General features: G+C 40.4%; 1 protein-coding gene across 1 annotated transcript in view; it reads right to left on the bottom strand.

Annotated features, from left to right (window-relative positions):
• The window catches only part of TECTA (tectorin alpha), an 81,973-nt gene extending 59,752 nt beyond the window's left edge, over window positions 1-22,221 (bottom strand). The window contains 7 exon segments of the mRNA XM_020984871.2: window positions 3,465-3,877; window positions 9,871-10,036; window positions 10,412-10,549; window positions 15,008-15,079; window positions 15,081-15,296; window positions 18,169-18,302; window positions 22,067-22,221. Coding sequence (XP_020840530.1) covers window positions 3,465-3,877; window positions 9,871-10,036; window positions 10,412-10,549; window positions 15,008-15,079; window positions 15,081-15,296; window positions 18,169-18,302; window positions 22,067-22,130 — 1,203 coding nt within the window. The 5' untranslated portion in view covers window positions 22,131-22,221.
• Window positions 22,222-22,545: the final 324 nt, after the last annotated feature.

Below are 22,545 nucleotides of genomic sequence, written 5' to 3'. Positions count from 1 at the left end.
AAGTTTAACAAAAAAGAAAAGAAACAACTCTTCCCCCAAATGCCAAATATAATAAGCTCTACCATTTTCCTTAAGCAGTAGTACCTTTACTTATAGAGCTAAAGGCACAGTGAGTTGGGCTGGGGTTGTGTATGAAACATGGATAAGTGGATATACTGAAAAATATTAGTTGCTCTACATATAGACAGATATTTAAATAGATAATAAGGAGCCCCCCAAAAGAACTCCCAACTCATCATATCCTTCCTGCAACATCTTTTCTCTTAATTAATTAATTAATTAATTAATTCAACTTTATTAATACAACTGGATCCTGTTTACTCAAGAGTTGAAAATCCACTTTGTGGCCTCTATTTTTCCTCTTCCACACCCTCTAGTTACTGCCTTATTCATTAGCACCAGGGGTTATGCAGGGGTAAAGAGGAGGTGAAACAAAGATCAGTCTGTATTTCTGCCTGTGACTTTCTGTTTCCTACAGCTCTGGCAAAGGGTCTTGTAGGGAAGGATTAAATCATGGGGTTAAAATGAGGTTTGGAGCATCTATCGATTTCAGTTAGTTGGGCTTTCTCTGCTCCCTCCCCTACTTTTAGCACAGCTGATCCAGAAGTATTTATTTTAGTATCTAAGAACAGGTGCAGTGGAGAAAAAAAAAAATATATATATATATACAAAGACAGAACCCAGACTTCCTAAGCCTCAGTCTATCCCCAACCCCTTGACTGGAGACAGGGCAGCTAAAACTGAACTAGCTTTCAGAAAGCAAATCACCACAGCTGTTCCAAGTCTAGCAGCAGAAAGTGTCTCTGGTAGTCACTTGCCTGGAAAGAATATCCATCCCTTTCCTGCTTCCCAGTTCAATCACCTGCACCATTGTAGTGGCCCTGTTTCACCCTAGGTGGGGAGTCCATGCACCACTATCCTGTCATTCTCCCCAGCGGAGAGAGCAGGTGCACTTAGATACATGGGAAACACTTGCCCAAAGGAAAAAGTGGACCATTGTTAGGCTGTGGATGGATTTCTATAACCTTCTCTTTCCATAACATTTACATTCACATCCACATATCATGGTCTCTGTGGAAAATTGTGAATTTGCCCCTTATGGCCTATAATGGATCAGAACCATGTAAAATTAGCACAGACACTGGGCCTGAAAGAAATGAGGTTGCAACATTCTCCCTTCCCTGTCCCCTGTCCACCCCCACCCCCAATCCTGGGACTGCCAAGAAAAAAAACAACAGACTATGAGAAAAAGAATGTTCATAAAAATCAAAAATAGAACTAGAAGAACTCTGCTTCCTTCTCCAGACTGCAGCTATGAAATGCATCACCCTCTCAACACACTGGTAAGTATTGGAAAGGCGGGTGAATCTTTTTCTGGCTTGAAAGTTTTGTATCTATCTGCAAAGATGAGAAAAGTGCAGTACTAAAAAAGAGTTCTGTAAACTCCAAAAGGAAGAAGAGCTCAGAACTTCCGTACCTTAATTCTTGACTTTGATTGGGCAGATGTACCAAGCGGCAGGAGTAAGAGTGACGGTTGCATCAGTGTGTTGATTAGAACCCCTGATTTTGAAACTGAGAAACTACCTGGGCCCAACGAGTCAAGGAGCTGAAGAAACTGGGAATTCTTCACTCCCAAGCCCTCCCTGTTGTTGGACATTTTATATCAATTAAAACTACAATGTATGTTAAGTGCATGAAAGAAAGAAAAAACCCAATCACCAACAACAGAGGGAAACCCTTCCTTTGGCTTCATTTTGGGTTTGTAATCACCATAATGACCTCTGTGCTTGGGGATTAATGTCTGAGCCGAGTTCAGGCAATCAACCTTTCATGGCCTCTGTTATTATTGCCGGAATAAATACCTGGCTGTGACAAGGTCTGCATTAACATTATGAAAATTGGTACCCCTGTGAATTCACTAATTATGAATGGCTCTTAGCCTTCTTTCCTTTGCTGGTGCCCTGACTCAAAACCAGGTTGGATAGCGACTGGGATAATTTGCATATGCTAAGCAGGCCCTCCAGAATTCAGATTTTCTCATTCTTTGTAGAACCTTGTAGGCAACTCCAATTCAGGGATGTTAGGCACGAGTTTCAAAAGGCTATTGCCAGCCTCAGTAAAGACGCTACCATGCCCCTCCACGCTTGCAAAGCTGCATCTTGAGAACCATGAATTATGAATCATTTTGAAGATTTTTCTTAGAATGAGGCAGTAGTTTTCAGTAGAAGAGCAGGAGGCATTCAGTTCAAGGAGGCTGCTTTGAAGCTATATTATACAGGAAAAAGGAGATAGGATCCAATTTACAATTTGCACTTTGTGATTTTCCTGACTATTTTATACACCCGTAAGCCCAGAAACTATCAAACAGGTGTAAGAAAAATTTAACTTCTTTTCCCTTTCCTTTCAATTCTCTCCTTCTCCTTCCCCGTCCTGGTTTCTGTCTCTGCTCCTCTCTCCTTTCTCTCTCTTCTTTCTTTCTTTCATTTCATTTTGTTTTTGCAGGAATCTATGTCTATCATGGGGCTCTGTGTATGATACGGGGAAATAAGTGTCCTCTTAGTGCAATGAAAAGAGGAGTTAGTTGTTGATACCAAGGAAATGGGGGGTGGTGAGGAGGTAGAAGGGGCGGTGGACAGAGAGGGCCAAAACAAACTTTATGGGCCAATATACTATTCATAGCCTAATAATTTTCACAGTCTGCATGTGTGCCCCCAAAGTCACTAAACTGTATACATTCTTCAACACAGCAATACTTCTACTAGGCCCATATCCCAAAGGTATCTAAGAGGAAAAAGGACCCATATGTACCAAAATATTTTAGCAATTCTTTTTATAGTGGCAAAGAATTGTAAACTGAAGAGGTGCCCATCAATTGGGGAATGGCCAAACAAATTCTATGGATGTAATAGAACACTATTGTGCTGTAAGAAATAACTAAAGGGAAACCTGGGGAGACTTATATGAAATCATGTAGAATGAAGTCAACAGAACAATTTATACAGTAACAACAACATACCTTGAAATACTTACGAACTAATCAATGTAATGAGCCGCCATGTTTCCAGAGGATTGATAATGAAGCATGCTATCTACCTCATGACAGGGAGGTGATGGATTCAAGATATGGAATGAGATTTGTGGACATGGACATGGACATTTGGACATGAACAATGCAGGAATTTATTTTACTAGGCTATATATAGTTTGCTACAAAGTGTTTTTTCCCCTTTAAATTTGAGTGGATTGGGGGAAAGTAAATGCTTAATTAATTTTTTTTAAATTAAAAAAAACCCAAGAGGTTACAAACACACATACATCTATATGCATGACTGGACTAGATGTAATCCTCTGGCCTGGTTTAGATTCTCTCTTCCTTAAAGGCCAGAGACTAGACGAGATGGCTTTATGGAGATAACTTCTACTCCTAAGATTCCTTAACTCCACAGAGGAAAGCAGAATCTCACCTTGACTCTTCCATAGCTTCCTTTGGGGATGAGAATTTTGTGGCCATAAACCTCCACGGATAGCTCCTTCACCCACGAGACAGCTGAGCCTCCTCGGTGTTCATTCTTGGCTTCCACACTAAAGAAGGGGAGGCTGGGCACATGCAAGCATTGTCGAGCCAGCAGATAAGCACAGGATCCTTGGAAGTGGAAGAGGAAGCCATCGAAGGTATGATAGTGAGGCTCCCCAAACACCACACAAGTGCTACTCTCCAGCGGGTTACAGTGGAAGAATTTGCCCTTGGGCTCACACACTTCATAAGGGCTACAGGAGGCATCCTGGCAGAAAATCTCATTGTTAAAGTCCAGGCAGCGGCACTTGATGGTACAGTTCATGTCATCCCAGAACACCTCTCCTCGTCGAAGAAACTGCCCTGAAAAAAAAAATCCATGATCTGAAACCTGTCTTGTCTTCATATGTCAAGAGGCAGTCACTGGAGGGGTCATTGTCTCCATCTAATCAGCAGGGGAAAGATGAAACATAGACAGATAAAGTGACCTACTTAAGGTAACACAGCAAGTCAGGATGAGATTTAAGAGTTAGTGGTCTGAGTTTATTCTCTAGGTCAGGGGTTCTTAACCTGTGGCACCAGGGACCCACGGTATCCATGGATAGATTTCAAGGGGTCTATAGATTTGGATGAGAAACATGAAATCTTTATTTCAATAACTGGTCTCCTTTGTAATCTTATGTAGTTTATTTTAGATATATAAAAACATTCTCCTGAAAAACCTAGAAAAACTTGCATGAACTGATGCTGAGTGAAATGAGCAGGACCAAGAGAACACCGCACACAGTAACAGCAACATTGCGTGATGATCAAATTTAATAGACTTGGCTCTTCTCAATACAATGTTCTAAGACAATTCCAAAAGATTCATGATGGAAAATGCTTTCCATATCCAGATAAAGAACTATGGAGTCTGAATACAGACTGAAGCATCCTATTTTCACCTTTTGTTGTTGTTTTTTCTTTCTTTTGGTTTTTTTCCCTTTTGTTCTGATTCTTCTTTCACAACATGACAGATGTAGAAATATGTTTAATATGACTGTACATGTATAGCCTATATCAGATTGTTTGCCGTCTTAGGGAAGGGTGAGGGGAGGGAAAGAGGGAGAAGAAAGTTTGGAACTCAAAATCTCGTAAAAGTGAATATTGAAATCTTTCTTTACATGTAATCGGAAAAAATAAAATGCTATTAAAAAATAAAGGAGAAACTGAGAAAAAAACCCATTCTTTTGAAAAAGGGCCCATTGGCTTCATTAATCTGCCCAAGTGCTCCAAGACTCAGAAAAAAATTAAGAACCCCTTAGGCCGAAGTCAAAATGTTGTAAAACTTCCCTATTTGTCACTAGATTAATGCTCTAAATACTGTTTTCTTCTTGTAGCCTAGGAGCCCCCTCCCTTTATAGAACCCCCAAGGACTGCATTAGTTTCTTATGCAATAGTTTTACATAGGCCAAGAGTTAGTCAGCCCCCAAGGCTAGTACTCATTCTCTCTTTACCCACTGGTATAAAACCTAAAGAAATGCAGGAGAACACGGGGGTTTCTGCAAAACAGTAATGCAGTTATCATGAGGGATGTGCTATTTCTTTCCAATATCTGACATTCTTATTTTTGGTACAAGTTCAGTTTATAAACAGAATTTCCTTCCTAAACAACTTCCAAAGCCTTTGAAATACCATGGCCAATAGCTGTAAGTGATCTCATTCAATGGATGAGAGACTATGTGACCTGAGGACTATGACCTAGTCCTTAGAATGTTGGGCTAGAAGTCAAGAATCCTGAGGTAAGCTCCCACCTCTGACATGGATTTGCATTGTCCTAAGGAAGGCCTGAGAATGCCCCAGGCCTCACTTTCCCTTATCTATAGAAAAGTTAATAATGCTAGACTTGCCCTTTCCTATCTCTCAGGGAATAAGTAATATTGAGAGGATAAAGTAAGATCAGAGCATCATTAGGTTTACAGCTAGAAGAGCTTTTAGGGAATGTCCAATACCAGCTATTCATTTTATAGTGGAGAAAAGGGAAATGACTTGCCTAAAGTCATGCAGGTAGTAAGGGCCAGAGTGGAGTTTTGAACCCAGGGCCTCTGGATCCAAATTGAGTGTTCTTTCCACAACAACATGCTGCCTCTTTCTCAGTGGTGCTTTCCTATTTCTCCTTCTCTTCCTAGCCACCTTCTTATCCACCCTAATGTACACTTTCATTGACTATAACCTGGATTACTGCAGTAGAGATGAAAGCATTTTAAAGATAAAGGTAATAGGTATTGAGCCAGTCCTAGTCCCCTATGCTCTTGCTTTTCTATCTTGGAAAAATAGAGTGTCTACCTCTATATATCTCCACAGTGAAGGGTGAGACCAGAAACAAGGGAGAGACAGAATAGAAGGGAGGTGAGAAAGGACACAGGGGTTAGAGAGTTAGGATCAGAAATAATCAGGGAAAAAGGAAAAAAGAACTGGGGGGCTTGTTTTGTTGCCCTCATCTTGCATTAGAAAGAAGGCATTGAAGGATAGAAGGATTCCACAGGGTATGTCCTCAAAATGATCGAGCTGTGTGCTATGGAGTCATGAAGAAAAAGAGAGAGAGGAAAGGAGAAGTGAAGGAGAGGATGGGTACAGAGGAGGGAGGAGTGAAGGAGAGGGAGAGTGAAAGAGAGAGTAGAGTGAAAGAGAGAAGGGAGTGAAGGACAGAAGGAGGATAAAGGAGAGAGGAGAGTGAAGGAGAGGGAGAAACGGAGTCAGGAGCAAAAAGACAAATGCAACCATTTTGAGTCCTTAGCATATGATGTTTGGTTGAAGGAATTGGGTTTGTTTAGCCTGGAAAAGAGAAGACTAGGGAGGTGGGGGGTAGGGAGGGGATAGCTAGCTTCAAGTATGTGAAGGGCTGCATATGTGGGAGGGATTGGATTGACTTAGTTTAGCCCAAGAGGAGCCAATGGGTGAAAATGACAAAATTTAGGCTTCATGTCCATAACTCCTTAACAATGAGAGCATCTGGGGTAGAAAGGGCTCCCTAGAGAAGTGGTGAGTTCCTCCTTGTTGGAGGTCTTTAAGCAGAGTCAATTATCTTATAATGAGAATTCTTCTTGTATATAGGTTGTATTAGCTGGTCACTGAGGTCCCTTCAAATTCCCAAATTCTGTGATCCTAGTGAGAAGTCACAGTCTCAGAAAAGATTTCTTCTATTTCTGCTAAGACACCCGCCATACCAAGGATTGTAAGTGACCTTTTGGGATTTATGTGGACTTTTGGATCCAAGTATAGCTTAATCAAGGATTTTTATTATGGTTCCCTCTCTTAATACAATTTTATTCTATAATTTCAAGTTAGTGTGGCTGCAGGTAGGGAATCAGTCAATTGTATTGGTAGGGGGTGGGGGTGGGAGTGGACTGGAAATTCATCTTCCCAAGTTTCTTGCATGGAGTCTATGACCCAAGATAGTGAAGAGATATTCCCGGGTAGACCTGGGTCCTTCTGACTGACATGAGAGAATCCCTGCTTACAAGGCTTACAGCCTTACAGGTAAATGTAATTTATTAATGTCAGCATTACAAAGTAACAGTGTTTTCCATGGAGAGTAATTTCAAGTTTCAAGGTAAGGTTTGTCGAGGTTCTAAAAGCCTTTAAATTTTTTTTTGAAATAGTGAAAAGGGAATAGGCTGAGTAGATATACCCTCAGCAGGCACTCTGTAACTCCTCTGTAGCTCCTTTCTATACCTGTCCTGTAGGGAAAAAAATGCAAATTAGCAATTATGTTCCCTACCTTTTAAGTACAGAGACCTCACAATGGGATAAGAGATTTAATCTAATCCCCAGTGGCTCATAAAAGATCGACCTCAAAACTGGCCTCTCTGTTCCCTGTCGATTTTTGGCCCTGGTCCAATGCTGAATATATTATCAAGGGTTCAACTTGGGATGATTTCAAGTCTATGATTTTTCAAGTTTCCAATAAAGGAGAGAAAACTGCCGTTGTTTGGCCAGAGTTCTGGACCCTAAGGTAGGCTTTCCAGATATTTTGATTTGTAAAATGATAACATAATAAGCTGATTCAATGCAGCAGCATTCCCCCTGCTATTGCCCAAACCCAATCCCAATCCCATTAGTCTGATATACACCCGGTGACATAAAAGAATGTGTAGCTATTTGTATGGGGACATTGAATTTGTCCTGTATATAAAACTCAAATCCATAATTCAGGAGTCGGGGAATGAAGTCAGAGGTGGGGCTCTGCACACTAATGGGGTCCATCCAACTCTATTGCTCTGCAGGCTCCTAGTTTCCATCATTATAGCATTTCAGTCTTAATGCCTAGAGATCAGAGGGCATTTGTACTTTCTGTCCATTGCTTCTGTGACTCTTGGAGAAAGTGGGGAAGGATGATTGGGTAAGGTTCTGCAACTTAGAAGGTACTTAGCCTAGTCTCCAGGTTTCAAACACTCAGGAGTACTGCCTGAACCAGATTAAAATGTCATTGGGAAATATTTAACTAGCTAAATAAAAATATACAGTAGAACATAGATAATGTTAACATGTGATTTTCTAGGTCAATATGTGGCCTCCTGGGATGCTTATGTGCAGTTTGGCAGCCTCTGTTTCTACCTGAGTTTGACACCACTTAGTCAACAAAAGGAAGAATGACTTGGCATTGATTGGTGCCTTCCATCCATGGATGGTAAGTGATTCGATATCTACACTGGATGGAGCCAAGAGTCTTTGAAATCCTGGGGAGCTTTGGGACTAAATTCTTTTCCATCTAGCTTAATTCTGGCCTGCCTCCAAAATACATATTTGCTATTCTTAACATCTTGCTGTTTACAGAGTCCATAAAGGATGCCACCAGAGAGCCCTTCTCTCTCAGGGCCAGGAGATGGTCTCAGCCGGAATCCTTCCAGCAGCAGCGTGATCAACCAGGAATTTGGAGAGAATCAAAGCTAGCTTTAAACCTTGCTGAACATGCAGGAGAACAAACCTCAATAGGTTTCCTTTAGGCCAACATCAGAAGTTTGGAGCCTTCTCTGAACTATTAGAAACCCATCTGGAAACATAAAAGTCAGGGTAAGATATTAGAGGGAGGCAGGTGGGAAAGCAAGGCACCATAGCCTGGGCCTCTTTTAGACCAGTTATGTCAAATTAAATAATGGGCCCATTAACCCATGTAAAACTATGGAAAAATTCCTGTGGGCCATGCATTGACTTAGGAAAGCACACTTTTATATATTTCTTTTTTGTTTTTTATTAATATATCAACACATTAAAATTAGAAAGGAATTGTATTTTAATTTGGTTCAAGCAGCACTCAGGAGCGTTGTGGCCTGTGGGCTGCATGTTTGACCCCTCTGTCTTAGACCATCTGAGTTTGGCTTTTCTGTGTATGAGACAGAAGGCATGACTGAGAGATAGAGAGAAGAAATTAGGACTGCCCCCCACCCAGGGCTACATGGACTATGGGGAGACCAGAGATTGGCCTGGTCTAGGAAAAGGACCTGAAGCCTTCGTTCTTCCCCAAAACTAGACAACTTGGAGATGCTGGGCCCACTTGTTTCCTGTTGCTCCCAATGTCTTCAGCAATGCTCTTTTAGCTGTAAGCAGGACACAGAGAACTTCTGTTTCCCGAGCGTGAGCAGGGTCCTCACAAACACGAATGCTCCTGTGAAAGTCTTAGGCTTTTTTGCACATCCAAAGAGTTTCCTCATAGTTCAGAGAAGGCTCCAAACTTTTGACGCTGGCCTAAAGGAAACCTACTGAGGTTTGTTCTCTGGCTCATTCAGCAAGGTCTGAAGCTGGCTTTGATTTTTTCCAAATTCTTGGATGTTCAAGATGCTGCTGGGAGGATTTAGGAGGAAAGCAATCCCAAAGACTGTGATACTGATTCTTTCTAGTTGTGCTGGGGAGCCCTAATTTACCTTCACTAGGTCCTGGCAACATTCCAAACTTGTCTAGTGATGCAAAGCCACAATAAGCAGAGGGCAGAGCAGGAGGAGTAATTAAGGTTTAAAGAACAAATAAAAATAAGGATAAATGGTCAAAAATATAGAAATGATGTGGACGAGGAGGGCTCCTTTCCATCTGTCTGTTCAAGAAATCCCTCAGGACGCTGGTCTTCTTGGGGAACCATGCAGGGAAGGTAGAGAGCTGAGGCCCAGGCTAAGACTTAGCAACCTAGAGCAGCAAGCACAGGATTTCAGCTCCCTGCATGATGACTTGTGCATGCTAAAATTACTTTGATCTCTTTTACCCAGCTGAGATATGTCAGAAGAGCAAAGCCATGTGGAACAAGCCCACCCCCACAGCCTAAAAGCCTGGCTGTCATTCTAGACTAAACAAACTCACTTTTCCAGAGAAGGGAAAGGTCTTTTTACCTCTGGAGGTGCAACCATTTGCTGGGTCAATTTCCTTCCCATCAACTTTAAAGGCCCAGCGACCTGGGACATTCACATTTGTGGTCTCTTGGATGTTGACGATATCAGGAGTTCTTGACCCTGGGAGGCTGAAGAAATTGGTGAGGTTTCCCCCATTAAATCCTGCCTAGAATATAGAAGCAAGAGATGCTTTATGAGCATGCAGACCACACAACTTTAGCCAACATACCAGATACCTACATTCAGGACAAGCTGTATCTGTAATTAAGATATGCCCCTTTACAGATCATCAGCACTCTAGGCAGGAAGGATCAGGACCCGAACGGTCCTTTATCCAGTCCGTCCCAAGAACAGAGTCAAAGAAACACAAAGCAGGGGGACAATGCTACCTGCTTTTCCCATGCTGAGATGAGATCAGCAAAGAGGGGCTCCTTTACTTAGCAGCTGGAGGACTGCAGGATTCCTGAAAAGGATCTGAACAATGCGAACCCCGATAATGCATGTTGATTTAAGAGGGTACAAATGGAGGAAGGGAACCCACCTGGGCCATGACTCCACCAAGACCTGTCAGGGGGTCACCTCCACTTGCTGTTCCAGTGGTCCAGTTAATTTCATGATAGTTGAAGAGGGTAAATGTGGATGAGCCATCAGAGATCAGGACAGCCTGGAAGGTATTTACCTAGAGGAGGGAATGTACACTCATGACTCAGGAGACAATAGAGTATAAATGGTTACTGTGCTCACCTGGTATCAGGAAGACCCAGTTTCAAATCCTGTTTCTGACCTAACTAGCTGTGTGACTCTGGACAAGTCACGTCAGTTTTCTAGGCCCATTTCTTGATCTGCAAAATGAAGGGGTCCCTTCCAGCTCTAAATATATGATCTGATGAACTGTCTCTTTTATATTCTGTCCTCCATCCCACTAACTACTCAGCTGTTTGAATAGTTCTTTTTTGGGAGGCTCTCTCTGCCTTTTCTCTGAATTGGCTCTCTCCAAAAGGGACTAGGAGAGATCAGCCCCTATTTATCTAAAAGGCAATTTGCCTGAGGATTACCCAGGGGCTGACTCAGTACCCCTCTTACATTTCTGACTTCTGCAAGACAGGAAAGGCCAAAGCAGGGACTGAGCTTGTGATATGTTGGACTACCTATAGATGGCACCATGAGAATAAAGTATGAGAAACAATTGCCCAACAGGGAGCCTAAATGAACAGAACCTTGTTTCCCCAAAGCTGCAATTTGACCGAAAAAAAAATTATTCTTAAAAATAAATTCATCACGACTGAAGTGGTAATAATGCAGGGTTTACCTTTTCCCTTTCAGGAATACATAGCTAATCTTTAGATTTCTTGCCTCCTTAAAGTGGAATTTTGAAAGCGATGTTTAAAAAGCACTTTGTAAGGGAAAATTGCTATTATTATTGAGCATCCCTTTAGATTTGCAAAATTCTTTATGCTCACGTTTCTCAGACCAGCCCCGAAAGGGGAGCTAACCTGACCATGCCCATCTCCTAGATAATAACAACATCAACAACAGTAGCTAAGAGTTTTTAAGCTTTAATGACTTAAATTAGTAGCTTAAAATGGCACTAAGACTTTTCGGACACCTTTGAAATTTGGAAAGCACTTTACATACTTTTATCTCCTTTGGTCCTCAGAACAACCATTTAAATTAGAAGAAAGAGGGGCAGAGGGAGGGGCAGAAACTTCCTGGAAGTTCTTCCCTAGTGGCCAGATGGCAGGGCATAGGACTCGACTTCAGCTTATCTCACAGGCCATCTTTGTAGACCCTTTGTCTCAGCTTTAAACTCCTGAGAAAAGGGATGCTGCAGGAATGCCACTGCTCTTTTCAAACAATTTTCATAATTGGTTGACCTGCACAATCTGCAGCTCTGTCCACACTTAGGAATGAGCCCCTCCTCACGCCTCTACTTTCCAGACCCAGATTTTCAGGATAATTAACTAAAAACAGGAGATGGAGCATCTACATCTTTTTAGCCCTTTCCTTACTCATAAGCTAGGGGTTATTTTCACAGCAACATTCATATCTTCCAGTTCGGCATTCTGCTATAATGGCTGAGAAACCCCAAACCATCTCCCATGGAATCAAATTGAGATAGAAGATATGGAAGCCATCGGTTTCATTTTTGGCCACTCAGAAAGGCTTGGAGTGAAGAAATTGCCATGTGAGTGGAGTGAAGAAGAGCTCACTTTGTTGAGGATGACCTATTCACCAAAATGACCTATTCACCTGTTCTTGCTACAGTAGATGGCATTCCTGATAATGTCACACAGATATCCAGATATCTCTCTGCCTTCCTTCATTGCCCGTGTTCAACAATGGGAAAAGTAGAACACAGAGGAGGGGCTCCAGATTTCACCAGGGTCCAGTAGTGGGGCAAAGTAAGTATCAGACTCAAGAGATGTATCTCCCAATCAAGGCCACACAAAGACCAGATAAACTTCACTCTCACCTTTTGTGCTGGGATTCCCTACCAAGAAACAAATTTCTTTCTTTAAAGCCAAATCTAAAACATATTTTGCCAAAGTAGATTGCAAGAATGATTCATTGCTGATCACAGGAGACAGCTCAAAACCAACCTGCTTGGGCTAATTTACCAGCAATGCTCCTGAGGGTGATCGACAAACCTTTTAATTTAATTTTATTTTTCTAAACTTGGTAAAGAACAGATACAGCCAGGTCCACACTGACTAGAGGAGTAGTAGAAGGAGGGGGGGCATTCTTATCAGTTTGCTCCTTAAAATTATGGTTTTAGCTCCTCTACGTCCCTCTATTTTTTTAATTCAATTTCATTTTTGTAACCCTCGACCTTTTACAAAAGGAATGTTCGCTTCAAAAGATAATCAGAAATATACAAACTTAGGGCAGCTAGGTGGTGCAGTGGACAGAGTACTGCACCTAGAGGCAGGAAGACCTGAGTTCAAATCCTACCTCAGACACTTACTAGCTGTGTGACCCTGAGCAAGTCACTTAACCTCGTTTGTCTCAGTTTCCTCATTTATAAAATGAGTTGGAGAAGGAAATGGCAAACCACTGCAGTATCTTTGACAAAAGAACCCCAAATGGGGTCACAATGAGTTGGATGTGACTGAAACAACTCAACAAGAATGCACAAACTTACTCTTCCAAACACAGAGGAGGCATAATCCTCCTCTCCCCTTACACCACCTCAGTCTCTGGGGAAGAGAAGGGGATTAAGTTCATATGATTCTCTTTATTTTTCTTTTCTTTTTTTTTATTTTTTGGGGGGAGGTGAGGCAATTGGGGTTAAGTGACTTGCCCAGAGTCACATAGCTAGTGAGTGTTGTGTGTAAACCTCTTTATTTTTCAGAAGAATTCCAGTTACACTCTGGGGGAAACAAGTCCGTACACTTGTCCAAAGCCTAGAAGAAGGTTCAGAAAACTCAGACAATTCTTCTCTTCACCATTGTTTCTCCATGAGATTCTCTCTCTGCAGAGCTCTGAGCTTTTATGTCTTGGGCAAAGGCCTTTGTTCTGTTTCCTTAAAGAAACAGAGAAGTACTATAGGAGGAAAACCCTCTCAGTGGGAAAAGGAAAGGGATCATCAGTTAATTTGGGTGGGATTGGCTTAAAGGTTTTTGGTCCTGATGAACCTTTTTTTTTGCAGAACTGAAGGTTTAGCTAGCCTTTTTCTCCAAGGAGCTTAAAGCACTTAGAATATTACCTCATTCATCCTTTTAGAAAGAATTCTTTCCCAATCTAGAAATTTACTCCAAAGCACAAAACAGAAAGAATCTAAATTACATTGCCATTTTTTTATTGCTGAAGGAAGTTGTTTTTTTTTTTAAAGAACACTGGTCAGCATTTGATGGGCATTTTTTCTTTTTTTTTTCTGCCACTGACACTAAAATTTATCTATTGCTGGCATCTTGGAGCCTAACGCTGTAAGGTATGAGACATAAAAGGCATAAAACATCACCCACAGAATCATTAGCAATCCATAACCTGACAGAGGGAAATGTATACTTCTTTAGAGGTTGTTTCCAGCCAATGCATCCCACTCTTAAACTTGTGTCTTTTGCTCTTAGCAATAAAGTGTTTCTTGATTCTCAGTATGGAAAGGGCTAAAATGCAGTGTGCTTACTGTATTGTGGGTGTGACTTAGAAGCCTGGCAGTTTGTCACCCCTGTATTGAACTCACTGCTTACCATTCCTCACCCCCAACCAACAGAATGCAGTGCTAAGGGAATTGGAACATGGAAGGAATTGGAAATATTCCTAGGAAAGCAAGGGCCAGGTTCTCAAGTGCCTTTGCCCGCCAGATGATTTATTGCAAAGTTAACAATTCTTCCAATCCTTCAAACATGCCCATTTCCAACACAACCAAATAAGTATTAGGCCCTCCTGACAAACTATGCTTCATCATTTCTTTATAGGTAAAGTTGATTATCTCTGAGATGATGCTGGAAATAATCTATTTTATTTAAATTTTTATCTAACTGCTCATTTGGGATTTTGGAGCAGATGTTCAGCCCTTATTCTTGAAACCCTCTACCTGCCCACTCAAATTAACATCAAATAGGAGTAATTTCTGCCTTGGTCACAATAAAAAGTAAAAAGGCATGACAGAAAATGAATTAGGTTATTTGTGTTCTATATCCTGTAGTCTCTTCTCGGCCTCCTATTAGATTTTGTGAAAGATAGAAATTAAAAAGGTTAGTTTTAAAATTAGAAAGAGGCACTTGTACCTTAGCTATAAAAGGAAGAGACTGAGGTTCCTAGATTGGTCACTAATCAATACGTCACCTGGGATAGTTCTCTGGGTCTCAGTCTATTCTTCTGCAAAATGGCATACCATCTTCTAAGAGAAGAAGACAATTGAAAGACTTCATTTATACTTCCATAATATTTTGGGTCTGGGATGACACATCTTTTTAAATATTGCAGCAAGCTGGACTGACTAAGCATGGTATTTCCCTCTCTGCTCCAGAAAGTGGGTGAGTAGCAAGACTATGATTATTACACAAGTAATCTGAGCTCCTTACTGAATTTCTGTGCTCTAGCAATAAAACTCTCCTTGACTGCTGTTTAAATAGGCATGAATTGGCTATCAGAACATGAATGAAAAAACAAAAAGAAAAATTTGGATTATTACTGGTGTGGTACTGCTCCCACCATAAAATGTGACCTCTTCCCATGTCACAATGAACACCCAAATGGCAGAGAAGGGTGGCCATGTCTTTGAAGTATTTCCTTATATCTTTGGTAGCTCTTCTCAGAATCACAGGGTCCATGGTCTCTCTGTAATAGATCTCTCCTCGAATCCCATTGTGAACATCTGCCCAAAATGGGGCGATGAAGGCCCGACCATCTGTCAGAGGAAAGGACTCTGGAGTAAACTGGCTCACCAGCACATTGAAGGAAACAACCCCGTTATTATTGACCTACAAAACAGAAGAAGAGTTTCCTATGAGAGAACTAAAACCGACAATTGCAGTCACTCATTATGATAGACATCTCCTTAGTCATTGAATGCAAGGTAGCTTTCAAATCACAGACTTGGCACCCTAAAACACTGATTCCCACCATTCACGTCAGGCCGTCTGTTTACTTTCAGGCAATTCCAATGGCTCCATTTCACTTTCAATTTATAGTCAATTTCATTTCTCATTAATAATCAGTTTCATTTTTATGTTCCCTTTCCCATCTTTGTTTAAGCCCGTCATACATCACTGAGCTTGTGTGTATGTGCATAAGAGAGAGACAAACAGAGACAAAAACAGAGAAGCAAAGAGAAAGGAAAAAATGAGAGAGGAAAAGGTAAAAAACCCTCTGTAAGACTGGATTCTTATTTTGCCACGAGAGGACTATCAAAGATAAATCAGATATGCCCCCTCATCAAATCCTCATCCCCAGAATAAGCCACCACCCACTGCAAATGAGCCATTTAGGCATCTCCTATTGATGAAAAAATAAATAAATTCTGTACTCATACTGAGGGCAAAGGTAAAACCTACAGGTGCCTGATTCTGGAATCGCTCTTGAGATCTGATGACTCCTTTCTACAGTCACAACATCAACATTGAGCCATGAACAGTATGTAAACGACTATCTACAGTGATTTCTTCATGATTTGCAAATGGGCAATTTATTATATTACCAAACTTTGTTGCAAATGCACAAGACAATAAGTAAATTCAGTTTACATAGCACCCATAAACAACTCAATCTTCACATGCATTTGTTAATATAAATGTTTATAGGGGGAAAACCTTATGGTTACCATGTGGCTTGTATAATTTTACTTAGAGAAATTTCCTGTTCTAGGAACTTGTGGAGATTCCTCATATGGGAGAATACAAAGAATTGTCTTCCTTCCTACTCCCTTATTATCAATCAATCAATATTATATGAGCTCCTTGCAACTAGGGACTGTTGCTAATTCTTTGCCCTTGTAACCTCTGTGCCTAACACAGTGCTTAGCACATAGTAGGCACTTAATAAGTTCATGTTGATTGACTGAATGATTCTTATCCATTACCATATTGGCATGAGCAATGGGAAAGATTCTAACAGCGATTACTAAGGCCAAGTATGTGCATAACTTCTTTAGAGAAAAAGTCACTGAGTACTTGGAAATATCAAGATTTATAAATTTGAAGCTGGAATGGACCCTAGAAGTCATCTAGTTAAGTGTCTTTATTTGGTAGACAATGAAAACGAGGCCCAGAAATCACAGGATCCCAGATTTAGACTTTAGAGATCATCTAATCTAGCAGTTCTCCAGTTGTGGTCCTTTGACCACTTATGAGCGCCTGAGATCCTTTTAGGGGATTTGAGGGGTCAACACTATTTGCATAATACTTCTAAGATATTATTTACCTACTAAAATACTCTTCTCTTTTTCACATCTTTCGGAGGCTGGCTTTTCTTCATAGACATCAATCAAAAGAACAAATAGCAACAGATCGAATACAGAAGTAGATATGAGAATCTAGCTGTCTTCTACTAAGCCAGATATTGAAGAGATTTGCAAAAATATTTAAAACATTGTCACTCTTCTCTCTGGTATTTTTGTTTTGGAAAACATAGTTATTTTTCATTAAAATTGATTTAACATATATTAGGTATATTATTGTTATTTTTAAATGAAGTAATAAGTGTTCTATATTTTACCAGTTTTAATTTCTAATAGGGTAAATATCAGTAGAATAACTCATATAAACAAAAACTCTTTGGGATCCTTGATAATTTTTAAGAAGGAAAGAAACAAGCATTTATTAAGTGACTGCCAAGTGCCGGGAAATATGCTAAGCATTTTACAAATATCATTTCTCCTAACAACACTGGGAGGTAGGTGCTGTTACTATCCCCATTGTACAGTTGAGGAAATGGAGACAGACAGAGCTTAAGTGACTTATTCACAGCCACACATCTAGGTAGATAGCTGAGACCATATTTTGATTCTAAGTTGTTTCTCTCCTTCCTTCAGATACTCCACTCTCCCTGAGGGGTGGTAAGGAAAGAGGCGGGCAAAAGTACAATATGATTTGCATAGCCCTCATCCTAAAGCCAAGAAGGCTAAAACCACTGGGCTGAGATAGTACAGAAATAGGATTTCTTTGACCTGTACTCACCTCACCATATATCACACCATTTTGTCTGCAAGCAGCAACCCTGTTAACTCAAAAGCATTCACATCAAGCAAATAACCTGGGAAAACAAGTGTCCAGTAGTCCCTTGACAATAAATGGCACCATTTGAGTGTGCAAACATCTAGGTTTGGAGGGTATGCTCCCTAGGCTTCTCTGTAAGCATAACCAGGGTAGCCCTGACTATGATTTGCTTTTCTACAGTTACAAACCCCACAACAGCAGTGTCTCCCCAAAGTAGAAGAAAGTCCAAGAACAGCAGCTGCCCAGAATTTTCCTATACCCAGAAGAATAGGAAAAATGATATTACTTCTGTTGTGGTTCAGTGTATCTCTTCCCCCGCCCCCTCTCCCCCCTTGTCATGTAGCAGAAATAATGCTCACAGCATTGGGGCTGCTGCTTCCCTTCTGAGTTTAATCACCCACAAAAGCAATTTATTGCCCTGTATACTCCTCCACTATGAACATTAGCCATTAAATATACCTTTGACTTTCTTAATCATAAAACCTATCAGCTCATGAAATCTCAGAACTTGTCATCTGGCTGCTAATAAATCCTCTGGTCCTGGAGCATCAGAAGAGTATGTTTAAACTACTTTTTTTTAATGTCACAGTGATGGAGAAGAAGAGGAGTGGTATAACAGCTGGGATGCTTCTTCACTTACATAGACAGTCCGATAAGGAACTCCAAAGAAGAAAACTGGGATGGCCAACTTAATCTCTGATGAGCTTCCGTCATCTACTTTGGGGGTCTTGGTATCATTCTGCCAAAATGGGTACATTAGCTCCCTAGGTTGTACTGTCAAAAGAGGAAGTAGTTAGATAGATGATTGCTCCCTTTGCACATCTGGCAGACTACACCCTCTCCCATCTGCCAAAGTCAGGCTCTTCCAGGAAGTCTTATTTACTCCACAGAAATCAGGCTGCTTTTCCTAACCATCCCAGCCAAAGTAACCCACCTCTCTCTGACTTCTGGTCTTGAGAAATGGAGAATGAAAGGGATCTTTTCACGTTGGGATGTCAACTTGACTTAGGAATACAGGTGTTAACTGATAGATCATTGTGAAATTATATATTTGTAGAGATCTTTGAGGATAAGAAAACCATTTCTCTTTTCTCCAGCCTCAATATTACTTTGGATTTACCCTGGATATGTTTTCTACATATTTATCTGTATATATGTTGTTTTCCTCCAGTAATGAGTATGTCTTTAAGGATAGGTGTTGTTTCTCCAGAACCTAGGACAGTGCCTGGCACAAATGCTTGCGGAATTGCATTGAATTGTCTGTCTAGGATAGTTTAGGAGCCAGTAGACTGGAAGCTAGGGGCTGGATATAATGACCTCCAGGTCTGGAGACACTTCTAAGCTAAGAATAAGTTTGATTACATATGTGTTTTAGAGAGAGGACTTCCACTTCCTTCATAAAAGGATCAGGCAACAGTTCACAGTAAGAAATAAATGTCAGTTGGAACCTAGCAGAAGTGATAAGGGAGTGGACGGTTTATAGTAGTACCTGGAATGTGAATGACCCTGATTGAAAATGAATCTGAAAAGAGGGCTTTCTGCCCATCTCTTTCAACAGGCAGACACAGAATCCTGCAGAGGTCAAGGGTTTTGGTCACTCATTTTAGAGCTCACTGGAAAGGAGGCCAAGCCTCTGCTCATCTCTCTGGCCAAGAGGTGAGAGTCATTACAAAAAAGTCACCCCTACTGAAACCATAATGGCACCTTTTATGACAATCTGGCATCTCTCTTGGAAGCCTCTCATCTAAATCCTGGCCAGGTGTGGCCTTGTTTACCAGGGGAAATGAGATTGTTTCCCCTGGAGGAATACTAATGGATTACCAGCACCAAACCTGAACAATATGTTCCTTTGAAGTCACCTCCTTAGCTTCTGCCAGCTTTAGCCTTTCTCCTTGTTTCCCTTAAGTTCCGACAAAAAAAAATTATCTTCTCCCACTCTTTTTCATTTTAGGGCCCAAATCTATTTCGGGCTTCTAGCCACCATTCTTGAGACACTTCCTGGCTATGCTGTTGAAGCTGACAACCTGTTCTTATGCTGTTTCCCTCTTCTTGGGAAAGGTCCCTGGCTCCACACTGATGGAGCTGATAGATTCAGTCACATTTGGCCAGAACTATCTTGGCTCCTCTGGGAACCTTCTAGCTGAGAAGAACAACAGTTCATATAAAAGAGCCTAGTAGAAAAGCCAGAAAGCAAATGGTCTGCAGCTTGGAAAACTCCCAGCTTTCCCTATTCTAGAACTGACTAGACACTTGGCTAATCTCTTTCAGTGATAGCCGGGGAGAGCTAGCAAGAGCAATAGGCTATATTCACCATTTCTCTGACCCTAGGCATTTCTGGGAAGTTAACCAGCATTATAAACTTTGGGAGACTCAGTCTAATGTTCAAATATAGGGGTATGAAACTAATACACTTTAATATGGGAAGATTTCCCAACTTCTACCATTTGGAAAAGAACTGAGTCCCTCTCTGATTTTCTTTTAAATGTGTTTAAGAAGCTAAATGATAAGGTGAAGTAATTCCCTAAGTCTTCTGGAGAACAGGGCTCAATAGTGCCCAGCACACCCACCAAAAGTGTAATAAATAATAAATGATATTTATTTCATATTTTACAGCTTACAAAGCACTTTCCTCATAACAACTCTGTGAGGTAGGCACAATCAGCATTGTTGCCCCTATTTTATAGATGAGAAAATCCTGCTAATGATAAAGGAACTCTTCAAAATAAATCTTTAGAACCATTTCACATATTTATCCTTTCAGGTGAACTCCTTGGGAACCAAGTCCAAAGTAAATTCCCATGCTCAGTTAACATGGAAACTGAGCACTTTGATAGTCAGGTAGGAGATCAGTGCCTCAGACAGTACAAAGTGCTCAGGCATTATATGAGGGTGGAGGTGGGGGTGGGGATGGATGTTATCCCCAATCCTGTCCCTAACCTCTGCTTGAAAAAAAAATAGTAGACTGTGACCATGGAGCTTTTCTATATCTCTGCTTTCAATAGTTATACTTATCTCTTAAGGTTGCTGATATTCTTCCCTCACAAGTGGAGAGAGTTTTTGGTCCTAATGATTTATAATTGGACTTTCTGCCATGAGGACAAGGAAATATTCCATGTAATATGGACAATCAGTCAATGTCAAATCTATTAACAATACCAACAAGAACATCAGGAAAAGTTAGCCCTGGTCTGGGCACTTGCTGAATGGCTAGTGCTTCAAAGTGGGTCAGGCTTAAAATATAATCATTGCTACCTCAGAGATGTGAAATTAACTCTGTCTTCTCTTCAGGTTATGAAAAGAAAAAAAAATCAGAATTTGCAGCATTGTAAATCAGTGACACTGAAGTTAATGGAAGAGCCAGCCTGAGAATTCTCTGGGCTACCATCAGGTCCCTGAAATTAAGACTGAATATTTCACTGTAAAAATTGTATTTCCCAAGGGCCTCTGTTTTCAAAGAAAAAGGTACAGAAAGGTGGTGAGAAGCCCTGCACTTGAATATAATTTAACTTTTTTTTTTATCACCACATCAATGCTGTTTGAAGTTTCAAAAACAATACAGGAAAATTGATAGGGTTACATAGATGTCCTGGCTTCTTAAACACTCAGACCTATTATAATCATATTTTATAGACAAGCAATAAGAAAAAAAGATATAAGATTGATTTTAAAATTTCTGTAGAGTTTTTTTTCTAATTTCAGCTTAAAATTTAAAGAAATGTCACAGAGTACATAGCAAAAGGGAGAAACAGATATGACTTTCCATCTAATGGACACTTTTATAACAGAAGAGCTGAGGATCATTAAGATGCAAGATTTTTCTCTTCTACCTGGAATTTCCTATTGGTGGTCTGTAACACAGGAATTTATGAAACTCTCAGAGTACTTTAAAATTATCTTTGGGTCATTACAAGGAAAACCTTCAAGTTCCTTATGCTCGAAATCCAATGAGAGAGGTTGAATAGCTATAATATTATGTATTACTTTGTAACAACATACACAGTTACTCTGTACATACTTAGAAAAATAAAGTTTTGAATCTCAGAGATAAAAAAAAACCAAAGCATTCATCTAGTCTAATATCTTTCTAAACCAGAATCCTCTCTATAGCAACTCCAATGGATTGTTATCTAGTCACAGCTCAAAGACATGCAATGAAGGGGGACCTACTACCTTCATTTGAATTATTTTAAGTGTGTGCTCTATGACATGCTGTTAGGAAAACCGGGCCTGGTAATGTATATTATGTTGGAACTTTTTTTAAAAAAGTGGAAAAGTTAATAAGATATTATTAACTCATTTTTCAACCAACCAATCAACAAGCATTTATTAAGTACCTACTATGTGTCAGGCACTGTGCTGGGTGCTGGGTATACCAAGAAGTTATACCATGATACACTTTTCAGAATTAACACCAATGTTTTATCTGTGGATACATGATCATACACCTGCTTTTAAACATATGGCTCCTTCAAGAGCTTCATTATTATGAGTCTAAGAGTATGTAAATCAAGAGTGCTAAGAGAGTCAGAAGTACTCACCTTGGTGCCGTACAAGTGTGAAGATGAAAGAGACCCAAATTCTAAGTAATGATGAATAATTCATCCTGGAATTTTAAAAAGAAAAAGAAAAAAATACCCATCGGGCCCTAGTAAATAGAGTACCAGATGCGCTTACTGGCAAATCCCTAGGCACATCAAAACCACCATGTAAAAGCTGTACATAACCACATCTACCATTATGAATCAGGTTAAAATTTCAGGAAAGGTGGTAGGTCCCTGTAAGTTCAACACTTTACTAATGAATTAGAACTCCCCCTTCCCCCCATGACAAGAAACTAATTTGAAAGTGTAATAAGATCATTCTAGTCTTAAGAGTAAATTGTCAAGTAGGTTACAGAATCAACGAATGCTCCAAGAAAGGCAGAAAAGGAATCTTCAATGCAAATATATTATTAATAAATAGCACCTGATGAGAGAGACCCACATCCTTCTTTAATCCCAAGAATAAAAACTCTCTG

The sequence above is a fragment of the Phascolarctos cinereus genome, unplaced genomic scaffold (assembly GCF_003287225.1).
Source record: "Phascolarctos cinereus isolate Bilbo 61053 unplaced genomic scaffold, phaCin_HiC Scaffold_726;HRSCAF=1367, whole genome shotgun sequence".
Taxonomy (NCBI): Eukaryota; Metazoa; Chordata; class Mammalia; order Diprotodontia; family Phascolarctidae; genus Phascolarctos; species Phascolarctos cinereus.
This window is presented reverse-complemented; position numbering and strand designations above follow the sequence as displayed.